The 13,517-nt window shown below is 37.7% G+C and overlaps 1 protein-coding gene across 6 annotated transcripts in view; it reads right to left on the reverse strand.

Annotated features, from left to right (window-relative positions):
• MGAT5 (alpha-1,6-mannosylglycoprotein 6-beta-N-acetylglucosaminyltransferase) overlaps nt 1-13,517 on the reverse strand; it is a 119,572-nt gene that overhangs the window by 71,430 nt on the left and 34,625 nt on the right. For all 6 annotated transcript variants that reach the window (XM_051623330.1, XM_051623331.1, XM_051623329.1 and 3 more), the window contains one exon: nt 1,163-1,552. In XM_051623330.1, coding sequence (XP_051479290.1) covers nt 1,163-1,400 — 238 coding nt within the window. In that variant the 5' untranslated portion in view covers nt 1,401-1,552. The remainder of the gene's footprint in view (nt 1-1,162; nt 1,553-13,517) is intronic.

Raw genomic sequence — 13,517 nt, forward strand, 5'->3', positions numbered from 1 at the left:
CTTTGTAAGATAACCATATCAGAATACTTCAACATGCAGTCACAGACGAGTAGAAGTTATAGAATAAGGATAGCTTGTTATTTAAGCAACAAAGCAATATAATTGATAGATATGTTTGGGATTATAACATCAGGCTTATAGGCAAGCACTTTCATGTGAACACAAAAATCCTTTTTTTAGGAGGAATAAATTGATAACAGAAACAAGACATGGAGAGAACCTCCCAACAGGGCATCTTCATTAAATGCAACAAAAAGTAAAGAGTATTATGATAGAAGTAGAGAAAAAGGTGCAGCCATTTTCTGTTGCATTCTAGTATTCATTCTTTGTCTAAGCCTACAAAAGACATGCAATTTCTTCAGAGCTGAGTACTAGGGCAAATATAAAAGCAAACAGATCTAGATGACATTAACTTTCCAGACAGCCTGAAAGTGCATACACAAGTAGGAAAGAGAAATCAGTGTATGATGTGACCTTATCAGGCTGAAAAGGGGCCACACCTAACCTGAAACTGGATTTTTATTATAATGAAATAAACTTTGTTATTCTCTGCATGCTTTCTCTCACACATGCACACAAACTTAGTTCTCATGTTTTAAAAAATGGAAGAGAGTAAGCATTAAAACTTACTGCCAAACAAAGCACTGAAACTCACAGAAAGAGTTGTCTGCCCTAAGGCAAATATGATATATTTAAGCTTAATTTAAATTTATGCCAGATACATAAACGTTTAGTAGATTGACTAAACAAAGAAGTGAAATGGGAAATAAGAAATAAACCTAGCAAATCTCCACTTTATCAGGAAGACAAGTTCTTCTTCCAAAAGGAATTTCTTAGATCACTGACACGCAAACTGAAAACCCTCCCAAGTTTCTCAAAAATAGCAAAGTTTTTAAAAATGAAGTTCTAACAAACAACCTGAGGCACACCACGTAGAGCTACTAGACAGATGTAGTAAAAATCAGCAGACAGCTTCATTTCCAAGTGACTGGAAACGTAAAACTTGTCCCATCTTATACTTAAAAGAGAAGACTGCTTTCTCCATCCGTGCAGAAAATCCACAGTGCAAATACTGTCAAATGAGCAGCATTATGAAGTAAAATATTTGGACAATTTAGGAAAAACCTTAATCAGATTATCATGTAATGTAAGGCACACTTACCATATGCTGTCACTGTCCCAACATAAGGCCCATCAACCACATTTTTATTTTCTTCAGCTAATGCTTTGATGTATCTTTTGCTGAGATCCAAAATTTGCTCACGCAGGACTGAACTGCTTTCGTGTTGTGTTTGCTGCTGAATAGTAAAATGCAGAAGCATCATTCCCCAAATGAAACCAAAAGTCACCAGGAAAAAGCCAAGTTTCTGAGAGGACAGCTTCCATGGAGAGAATGCCATGATTCCCAACAGCTTCACACAGTTACTACAGAGGCTCCTAAAGCATGAAGTCAAACAGCAAGTTCATGGTCCAGGTATATAAATATCACAGAGCAGGACTCAAGTCTTATTCCAACTCCTTAGTTAATGTATATCTGTATTTCAGTTCCATCCTGTTGCAAGAGGAAAGAAAAGAAGCATCGTTACAACAACGTTTAAGAAGTTTATACTAGCTACACTAGGTCTTCGCTCTACTAGGTACAAAGTAAGAGTAGACAATATGCTTTCTTTGTAAATGTTTAATTTGCATGTATCAACATTGTACTATACTAGGCAGAGCACAAAGAAGCTGAGAAAAGCACTGGAAAGAGAACAAAGGAGCAGCGATGCGTCTGAGCAGGTGTAGAACACCTCTCAGAATCTGGATCAAGTTCAATGCTTGAAGCAGTTTCTAAGCTAAATTTCAAGGTAAGGCTGTTTTTACATATATTTGGGCGTGTGTGTACACAAAACTTTGCAATGTAGCCAGTGTAGCAATTTAAGACAATTCTCCACATAATTCAGCTCTCAGAAAACAAGTAATTTTAGCTGGCAGTGACACTGCTCAGTTCCTGGCAAGGGCTACGGCATATGGCTAGATAGGTGATCAGGAAATCAGACTCCCTCAGGGGTACAGAGGAAAAAAGAAATCTACATTATTAAAGCCAATACACTCTCCTGGCTTACACTGCAAGCAGTCAGAAGACTGGAACAATCTCCTCTTGCTCCTGTGTGGCCTCTGCTCTGCATAGCTACTCCTTATTCATAAAACATTGTCCACCGAGTTTGCTCTTTGCAACTAAATTCAATAAACATACTTCTGAATGCTACCACACAACTTTTGTATACAGAATTAATATTCTTGGAGCTTATCACACACTAGAAGGGAAAAAGAATTTTAATAGCAGCCTTTAAGACACAGTAAGGCCATTTTTTCATGGCAAACTCAAAGGCAGAACCTGCCATAAACAATCTAAAGGCAGGAAAAGCTCTGTGATGAGGGCTAGAGGCAGGGTGTCCTTAGCAAAAACCCATCAAGAAGAAAGGTAATTAAAAGGTAATTAAGTGTAACCTATCATATTAAAACACAGATTTGGTAAAATGTTATCCTTTTAACTTCATAATGCTCCCAGACAGGATTAGAGGACATAACGTTCCCTTCCGCTCTGTACTTGACCAGATAATGCAGATGTTGCTCTGTTTTAATAGGATAATTACACAGATGCTTGCTAGCAGTGCTCCCTGTTTGTTAAAATTCCCTTTAGATCTTTTGCTTTCAGTTAAACCAGGAGTTCTGCAATCGGACAGAAATAACCTTTGGACTACTTATCTCCCAACATGTCTTGCATGTGCAATTTGCATTATTATTATCAACCGTAGAAGTGAATGTATATCACATAGTAAACCAAAAGCAGACAAGGCAGCAACTGTACCACACATTTATGTTGCTAAGTGAACAATTTGTAGCCATCTTTTCTTTAAAGAGGAATGGTGTAGAAAAATTAATTGCAAGTACAGTGAAAAATAAGAAAGCCCTCGAGTTCACTTTTTCCACACATAAAATATCTTAATAAAGAAAACAAATGGTCTCAACAGAGAAAATAAAGGACTGTTTAGTGCTGCTCTCCATAAACCTAATTTTCCAAGAAATGGCAGAGCAAAGTTTCACTTCTTTAGTTTGTTTAACTGTAGCCTTGGGAAACCCTTGGGCACTGTTATTTCATTAAAACTTGAATGTTTTACTATTATTTTGCAATACCTGGTGTGATAAATAAAGCAAATTCCATAGTTTAAGACAACTCCAGAACTTAAAAATGAAATCTGAAATATTCAAGATTAAGTCCCTCAGTGATTTCAAGTAAACACTGACAGCATCCTCCTCAGCAATAATATCTGTGGTTATAACAGTCAATATTTCTTCCCCAATTATCAGTTTGTGAAGTGAAAAATACTGAATAAGAAAGTAAACCTATCATCACCAGGTTTTACCAGACAAGTGCTAACGATTTTTTATGACTAGTTGCTCAGGAAAAAAGCCCACAGAACATAATTAACACTTAAAACAGTAATAAAAACCTGCAAGCATTTCACTGTCTTCTTTTTAAGGTTCTAGAACAGAAACAAGGATGATTACAAAAAAGTGTATGTCTTAACCAATGAGAATGATCTACTTAAATACAGCTGTTGACTTTTCTACTCTGTTTATCAACAGAAAAAAAACCCATAAATCCACTAAAAAACTGTAAGAAGGTAGACGGCAAATATTAAAGTTTTGCTTTAAGAAAGGACTAAAATTAATTGCCAGCTGGATGAATAGCTCCTGTTATTTCAAGTGCTAAAAGAAAAAAAACACCCAAAAACACCAAGCACCCTAAGGCGGTCCTATTTTTACTGCCAACTAAGCAATTTCAGTGGTTAGCAACTTGATGAATGCCCAACAACATGCACTTAACTAATTAACTTTATAACACTGCTGGTGGTCATGGAGGTTTGTAATGTGAACAGGAGAACAATCTCTGTGCTTCCACCACTTCCAAGGCTAGATGCACACACACTGACTTTGGTGTATATATATGTTAAATACTAGATTTGACAGATGTCAAGGACTGCAACAGAACGGCTCCATGGTTAATGGTTACCACATACCCATAATGACTTATCTGGTATCTAAGTGGACTGGCCAGAAGATATCAAGGGGCTATGTGGAATGCATGAAGACAGCAGCACAGAAACATCTATCTGGTGGCTTTTTTGGCAGGAAATTAATAACTGAAGCAATAAACACATATTAGTCTACTATAATCACTCATGGACTTTGATAGTGCCTACTGACTAGGTGTCTCTCTACCTGCACCAAGCAAGTCATTCCCAAATGTAAGGTAGCGGAGTATTTCCCTTATTCTCCTCCTTGCCTTCTAAATGTTCTCAAAGGAGCTGATCCCGTTAATTATTGAGGCCTTTCCCAAGTCTAGTCTCCAAAATGCACAGTGGGAGTCATATGTAAAGAGGGTATGGAAACATATTTGTACATGTTTCTAAAAATTATAGGCTTTTTCTTTTTTTTTTTTTTTTAAACTTCAGAAAGAGGTGGTCTCACTCTAAGACAACTCTTGAAGTAATTCCAGCACCCCTCTAGAACCAGAGTATGTCATAGTTGTGAAGCTGTTGTGAAAACATTAGGAAGATAATTCCTCACGATCTACTGAGAGTAGGTAATGCACCGAAACTAAACAAGTGTGAAAAGCAGGGTGAAAGATATACAAGGCAAGAAAATCTTTAATAAAGAAAAGCTTTGTTATGTTCTTCCTTAAATTTGACCCTAATCAGCCAAAATCTCACTGCACTGGATCAACACAGTGGCAACTGAATCAACATAGTGGCATTTTGTTTTCTTGATTTTTTTTTTTTTTTTTTTACACAGACCAGTTACACACTCTGCAATAAACAAATCACAATTTAAAACAGAACTGCCTCTACCTTTAAAAAAAAGATTAGCATATTTCTTTGGAAAAGGGCTAACCTTCCACCCATTTAGATAGGCATAAGATTTTAAACAGTCTTAGTATTTTTAATAATTCAAAGTGCTTCATTAAAAACATGTTTTTTTCTGTTCTATATTTAATAAAATACCGCTCAACAGCTGGTCAGTTCATTAGTTACAGAGGATAACATTACCATGCCTGTGTCATCACTACAAAAGAGCCCTCTTGCTATTTAGAATCACAGCAGGAAAGTATCCCAGTACTATAGTGATGTGTACCTCAGGGATGCAAACCACACACTTCTGAGCATTTTAAGCCTTACTCTTTTTTTTTTAATGCTTAGAGTACAAACAATTAACCTTCATGTGAATGGATTATGGTGAAACATATACATGTATTTCTCTTCCCTTTTAAAAAATGAGAATCATCTACAAAAGATAAAGCAAAGTCCTTGTATAAGCATGGACACAGAGAAAGCTTGTCCAATTTGTACCTACTCAGGGTAAACTTGGAACAGCACTACCCTCAGGATAGTCAGGATTCGACTTTTACTCAGCTGAATGCACTGTACATCACCAACTCCACAGTTATAAAACCTTAACTGTCTCTAGACATAGAGCTGTTGCACCCATAAAGTAGCAGCTGACTGAGCAGTATTCACATATTAGCTTGTTATGCACTCAAATGTAGGGAAACTTATACAATATCTATGCATTTTTTGGACCAAGTAGCTCAGTAAAAATAGTAAAAATTACCACTGACAGGAAGAGGCATCAGGCCTTATGCTGACTGCATTTCTATTCCACGTGTGCAAGGCACAAATTCTGGCCTCCTGTGTTTGTGAAATTGTTAGAACTTTTTGAATCAGCTAGGGCTGGGTAACAGGTGCCTCTTGTTATGGCATACAGCTTAGATATGAGATAACAGCAAAGGCCCTGAAAATATGGGCGCAGGTTGCAAGCAGTGGCCCCAGAACTACAAGCAACTCAGTCATGGTCAATTTTTAGTCACCAATGAAGTACAACCTTGAGATTTTTGAAAACCACACCTGCTTTTCTTTCAATAGCAGCAAAAGCTGAAAAGGAGGAATAAACTGCCATGCAACAATAAAAAGCACCAGCCTCAAACTGCTCACTATGAAGGACCATGGTTATCAGTGCTAAATACATGGCACCAGCTCTGGGGTACTGTCTGCTCACAATTAATTTATAATGAAATTGTTACAGTATAATTGCTTTGAATATGCAGTGGTAATGACTAGGAATGAGTAAGAACTAGCCATCAGCAATGTGTATTATTAATTAATATCAATCCAGTGAAATTTTGTTATAAAGTTTAAAGCTAGCTTAAATCTGTTTTGTTCCATCAGCCTTTTGAACTTGCACTCACAGCCATCTCTCATTCTCTTACATATATCCATACACAAACAACATGTTATTCCGTTGCAACATCATGCCACCATGCCTGACCCCACACAACGTTATTGCATCACAGCCAGCTCAAAGAGTTGCTCTTAAAAACCCACACCTTAGGGTCCCTTATGCAAATTCTGGTCCATTTTCCAGACTGTTTTCTGAAGAGTGCACACTGCACTTCTGTTTGCAACTGTTTGATTCTGTACAACTTGTTACAGACAAACAGAGGACAAACATCAAGATGTGAGTTTCACTGTGTTCTTAAGAAGGGTGTGTTAACCTAAAAGCTGTTGGTAATTCAAATGTCAAACCCAGTAGGCTGCCAAAGCACCAGAGCTACAGCCAGAAAACACAGTGGTGAGTGAAAACACCTGCCATGCCCCCCCACTTCTCTGCAAAGGGACGCCAGGAGTCATGCTTCATGCAGAAGCTGATGCAACGCATCTTAAATAGGGTACGCAATCCTCTAAAACCTCCTTTCTAGGAGTAATGAGTCCATCTGGGACTGCTAGGTTTTAACAGTTTAAACCAGACATGCTTTAACATATACATAAACTAAAATTCCAGGCTCATCCTAACCACTGTCTCCTACTGCAGCTGCACTGTCTAAACAGATGTGCACTACACCCCAACTGAATGCAAATTAATGACTTCCTGGTACTGCAGTTCTTTATTCCTACGAGAACATCTCCACAGATGTCCCACACCAGTTGGCCAATCTGTGTTCTCCAACAGAGCTATCTGTGCTGAAGACACCTCAGTAGCACCCACCCACCCACACTTTTTTACTTGTTGTGAGATGCTGGCTTTCTTTAGTCCTTTTGGAGGCTGAATTTACCTGTTCACCTTTCAAAGTACAACAGGATAAGCTACAGTTTACTACTTAACACACTCAAGTGAAATCAAAGAACAGTCATGTGCTGTCTTGGTAGAACATAAGAAAGGATAAACTAGATGACAGGAGAAAAAGCAGCTTGATTTCTGCTAAGAATACCTACATTTCAACACGATGTCTGCTCATAACATATCAAGTATCTTTGTATCACATACATCTTGACCCCAGTGCTGATGTGACAATTAACTACCAAACTTAGGAAACACATGCTAATAACATAGAAGCATATACATGCCTAAACAAAACCCCAGGCTCTCAGTGACACTGTGGGTTCAGAAGCCATTTATCTGCTGTTTAGTCACTGAGCACACCAAACACTAAGTGGAGGGCAGACACTAGGAAGGTCAAGTGCTGACTCTCTGCCTTCTTAGGGTGAGAAGGGCTGTATCCTGCCCTCCAAGACTGCCTGGGTCACAGCAACATGGGAAGGGAACTACAGCCTTGCAGCCCTTTGAGAACTTGTATTAATTGCTAATTATTTATTCCAAGAGATAAACTCAGCAATAAATCATTCTACAAGATTTAAGAAGAAACTAAGTATCACACATTAAGCCAGAACACCAGCTTGGTGGTTACTCTGAAGAGAAGGAAAACGATCAGATCAAAGTTAGCTTATAACTAAGTCTGGAAGACTTCTGATTTCAAAAACAAATAAGTAAATGATTTATTTTCATAGTTCAACTCATAAATTTTAAGGCACTTCAAAATATTTTTGTTGATCTTTAACTTTCAGCATTCAGTTGTGATCAGTGCTACAAAAGAAAAGAATGAGAAGAGCATGTTCTGGAAGGTGCAGAAACACACTAGCAAAGTTGATAATATTAACTCACAGCAGTTCCAAAGTCTAAGGGAGGCTTCCAAATGAAGGTGTACACATTTCCTATGCACCTCACAAGGAATCACCACAGAAGAGGCACGTGAAAAATCATGCAACTGTATCAGATTCATCTGGTAATGGATGTTTATGCACACATTTTCTAAGTGCACATCTTATAATTTAAGTTTCTTAGCATATAAAATAAATGCACAAAACTGTTTTCTCAGCAGAATTACAGAGTCTTAGTTTTGCTCTTCCTTCTGCTGCTCGACTATATTTTGAGCAATGCTTCTGCCAACCCATTCTTTTTTTCTAGCTGACAGATGACACTGTCTTCTCTCTCACCACCCAGCCACAGCTGAAATGGCACCACCACGTACTGTTCCTGAAGTGGCAACTGGGGATGCAATCCCATGAAGTGAGAAAAGCAGAACAACACTGGGTTACGTCAGTAGAAGGACAGATGGAATGAGGGAGAATAAGAGTATAAATACTCAGTTTGGGTTTCTTGAGGTTTGGTTTGTTGGGTTGTTGTTTTTTTTTGAGGTTGGGCAGCATGTTTGCTTTTGTGTGTGTGCATGTAGTAGAAACTAGCAGGAGGTGGTGGGATGAAAGCTGAAGGAGAGAAAAGCACCCTTTGATAAGATGCTATAAAAACAAGCTAATTTTCATCTTGAGCAAGCAACTTGCCTTCACTTCCAAAAATAAATTTCTCCACTTACAAACAGTTTGGGTGGCAAACCCACCATAATTTCCCCATGTGGGTATGTGGTTTCACAGAGCAGTCCAAAATCTTTCCAGTTTTCTACCACCCACAGAATTTTCTGTAGTTTAGTCCAGCAGAAATTAAATAATCAGATATTCTTCCTTTCTAGAGTAAAAAAGGGAGGAAGGTCTACACAGAAGACAAAGGAAAAAAGGATTACAGGAAAATCCATATGGAAACATTCTTATGGATTGAAATAATTCTGGTTCAAATACTATTTATCAATTAAAATCACTTATTTGAATTTCAGAAAAACAGAAATATTCTTGACATTGAACAAATGAAAGAAACATCCATTTTTTACAGCTATCTACAAGCAAAGTACAGGGTATACTAATAACCTTTCTCTTGTTGCTGCATTAAAACAAGATGCCCAAAAAAGCATTTTCTCACTGAAAAAGAACATTTTGGGATGTCAGCATGCAGATCAAGACATCAGGAAATAGTTAATTGTTTTTGTATTTTGCAAGCAAGTAACTTATAGAGACTGAGAGGCCAAGTCATCTGAAGACCTAAAGAAAGGATCTACAACCCTAAAACCAGTGAAAGAAGCATGAGTCTCACTTTCATGCCTTCAAGAGTCCCTTGTAACTGAGTAAAGCTTTAAGTTACTTCATTAATTTCAATGAACTTAAAAAACAGGACTTGTGGCCAAGAAACCTCATCATATTTCCAGTGTGGATGCAAGTACATACCTCTTTCTCTTTCCCTCCTTGCATCTATCTAATATATGACAACCTCCCACGTTATTCTCAACTTTACATTTGGCGTTTGTCCACTGAAAGGCATAAATATGGCACCTGCTGAGAAGATCGGCCTTATACTTTTCAGATCTCCTGGAAGTTCTCCAAAGTTACCAGTAGAACATCCTTTTTTCTTACACAGGAATCTTACGTGTGCAAATTGATTTCTGGGAATTCTTTCCTGTTTCTTTAGGACACAGTATAACTGCAGTAGCAAGAGTGACAAGCATTGCTATAATCTTATTTTTAAAAATTATTTCTTTTTAATTAATAATAAAATTAACTTCACCTTATAATCAAAGCAACCAAATGACTTAGCAGGCCAAGAAGAAATAAATTTATTATATTGGATCCATTAGCTCATTTCTTGCATCAAGCAGCTACTCCAGGCTCCAGCCTTACCCACTGCTAGTAACCACAAATTAGCCTGTTACATCACATCTTGCAGTCTGTCCAAGAGAAAAAAACAAATAACTCTCAACAGCAGCTCTGTCCAACTCACAGAGGAAAGTCAAAAAGTTCTTTGTATTCAGCAAGAAAGCTCTCATCGATGTGGATGCCCAACTATCATCCCTTGTCAACTTGATGGTCAATGCACTAAATGTAGTCTTTGGCAATTATGCTGGATCCCAGACAGACAGTCAAAAGTAAAGTAACAGATTGAAGGAAAGATTTGAACATGTTCATGATCAAAATACTCACTACATCTCACGGAAAAAGTTTTCAAAAACAGAAGACAAAAATCTAAGTACATCTGTGTAAGAGAATTAACTTTCTTAAATTTCTTATAATTTGCTGGGGATGGTGGATAAAAAGAACAAAAATAAATCCTAATTCAATTGCATTGAAAACAACTGTTGCAACAGGATTTTACAGTTCAACTTACTGTAACGGACAAATACCAATTGAAGAACATAAAGAGTTAAAGTTAAAATACAGCAAAAGCTGAAAGAAATACAGAGGAAATTAGTATGTGTATGTTATTAAACAAGTGTATATCAGATTATAGAGAGGAAAAACAACCCTCAACTATCTAAGCTGAACATTAAAGAAGTCTTCAGAAATATTTATTTCTTGTTGCTTTAGAACATCTTGAACCTGGGTCAAAGTATAACATTTCTTCCAATGGATTTGTTCTTGGCAAGCAGTTTGAATGCATTCCAGCTTGTGCGGCTAGACAAATGGCTGAAAATACAAACTGCATCTCCAAAGCACAAAATTTAATGGAACTAAAATTTCAACACAGTCACCTGCTTGGAAGCAACAGTGCTGCTGATTATTCCATTACTCTCGTTTCTGCATTTAAGTCCTTCTCTTTCTTATTGAAAAGGATGAAATTGCTATTTGCTTCATATCTAATGAAAGTTAGTAGAATTGCTAATTATTTTAACCTGTTATTTCCTGCATCATCTGTATATATCCTGTTGATCAACACTGGTATTTATCAACAGCTAACACCACCAAAGATTAGAAGTGCACCTTCAATGAAATGAAAGCTGTTAATATTTCTTAATTCTCTTTTTAATTAGCAACAATTTTTTTCAGAAAGACAACCTACCCCCTCCTAACTGATGAGTGACTAGTGTTACTGGGTTAGCCAAAGCACCAAAGCTACACAACTTACTTTTGTGATAAACTGTAACAACTTTTTATCACAAACTAAGCATTTCCACTATCAAAAGGTTTAAAGGGACATACAGGTAGTTCTGTACATATCCAATAAAGCAATAGTAGGTTTTGAAAGTAAGGCTTTTCCTCCAAAAGTACAGGACCAGCCACCTTAGCAGAAGGAAGTCACCAGCCAACCAGCAGAGGAATAATTACATAAATGTTTGGATACTTCCCCAGTTCTGATCCATCCAGCCATAAGCAAACAGTAATAACAAATAGAATCATAAAATGGTTTGACTTCAAAGGGACCTTAAAGGGATCACCTGGTGCCAATCCTGCTGCCATGGGCAGGGACAACTTCCACTAGACCAGGCTGCCTGATGCTCAATCCACCTGGCCTTAAACATTTCCAGGGATGGGACATCCACAACTTCCCTGAGCAACGTGTGCCAGTGTTTCACCACTGTCACAGTAAAGAGTTTCTTCCTAATATCTCATCTAAATCTGCCCAACTCATGTTTGGTTTTTCATCAATCAACACCCCTAAGTCCTTCTCCCCAGGACTGCTCTCAATCCAGTCTCCATACAGTGAAGGATGTACTTGGGATTGCCCCAACCCATGTGCAGATCCTTGCACTTGGGCTTGGTGAACTTCATGTGGTTACGCTATGCGGTTAATAAGATGAACCTGCACACAATTCTCACAATGCTGCTATGAGTTTTAAAGCTTTACCATAAAGCATGACAAATACTGAATGACTTGGCCATAACCAGGACATTACCAGGCCAAGCATGACCACATTCTAACCTCTCACCTACTATAACCATCATGCTGCTGGAAGGCCATCAGCTTTCCTCTTATCTGCAAGATCTAATTAACTCTACCAGCTTCCTTTGCAAACATATGGCCCGTACTTAGCGTATTGTAGGGCATAACTTACAAACTATTTGAGTAGGTGGAAAAGAGTCTCCCCTCTTTCGCCACCCCTAAACAGCTGTAGAACATCATGTACTGGCAGACTCTGAGGAGTAACGCTGTTTCAGCTGTAGCCCCTGCAAAGATAAATGGAGGGGAAAAAATAATTAAAAAAAAAAGTAAGAAAAAAAAAAGTGTAGGAAACAGCCAGCAAAGGCAGCATAAGGAAAGTGAATCAGTAAAATCACTTTGAAGTTTCTCTCTAGACTCCTGCTAAGCAGGGAGAGGCGGGAAGACACACAAAACCTCCACAATGCAGGAAATAATAAGAAAAAGTCCTAGTAAGCAACATGTTTCTGAGATGATGTTTTGGACAACACACTAGTATAGGATGGATGCAGAACCCCATAAGGTCTCTTCACGGGTTATACCCAATCATTAACAACAACAATACTCTTTCCAGCCTTTCTCACTCACAAGTTTTCTGGTCCTTCACATACCTATAACCTACTGTCACTTGAGAAAGCAATTTCATCTGCTGTTCTGGTCCACAGTACAGCAATGGTTTGGGTTAGGAACTTTCTTTAATACTTCAATGCTTTTTATAAATCATCCAAATTACCAGAAAGGCTTCCTCTCCAAAGCATGTTTGTTGAGGCTATTGTCAATACTCTCATCCAAGGTTTGATTGCAAAAGTAGCCTCATTTTCAGTGCTGAAAGCAAACCTTTATTCCTCCTGTGGTGTAGTTCCAAAGTAAATATAAATGTTAACATTTCAGCAAATTTAATTCTTTACAATACTAAATGCTTGAGTGATCATGAATTTCCTCTGTCTTCTCAAAGGATCTAGTTAGAAGTTACACAAGAAAGTTATCCTTAAATAAAGCCGGAAATGAAGCCTTAAGTCTGTCTTTAACAGACACAAAATCACAACTTAGGTCTCAAAATCTTTATTTACCTTAGCAAGTACCACAGCAGAACAGGAGTGTAACTGCAAAACAAAACTAGAGGTTTTGAGGACCTGACATTCACACCATAGACATTTCAGCTCAAGAGTGTGGGTGTCAATACTGGGAGGACAGAGTAGTGAATTGTATCGAGTTGCTCTTAATGAAAAAAAAATCAACAGTTTGAAGACATTACTTGCACTCCTGGAGTACTTTCATTAAAGAGAAATTCAGTTTGTGATCTCCAAGAGTACTCCACAATACAAACCAAAGTGTTTATTAGCAGGCTTACCAACTCACTTAAAAAAACCATGTTTCATTCAAACCTATGTTTGAAAACACGGTAAAGTACTCTGAACTACCAAACTCATTAATACCACGGATATTCACCACAGAAATTGCCAAATAAACTCATAAATCAATTACCTATAGTTATCCTCTCGAGTAACATAATTTCTAATGTTAATGGCCAAAAAGGTATACAAAAACTTTGTCCCTTTCTTTAC

The sequence above is a fragment of the Apus apus genome, chromosome 6 (assembly GCF_020740795.1).
Source record: "Apus apus isolate bApuApu2 chromosome 6, bApuApu2.pri.cur, whole genome shotgun sequence".
NCBI lineage: Eukaryota > Metazoa > Chordata > Aves > Apodiformes > Apodidae > Apus > Apus apus.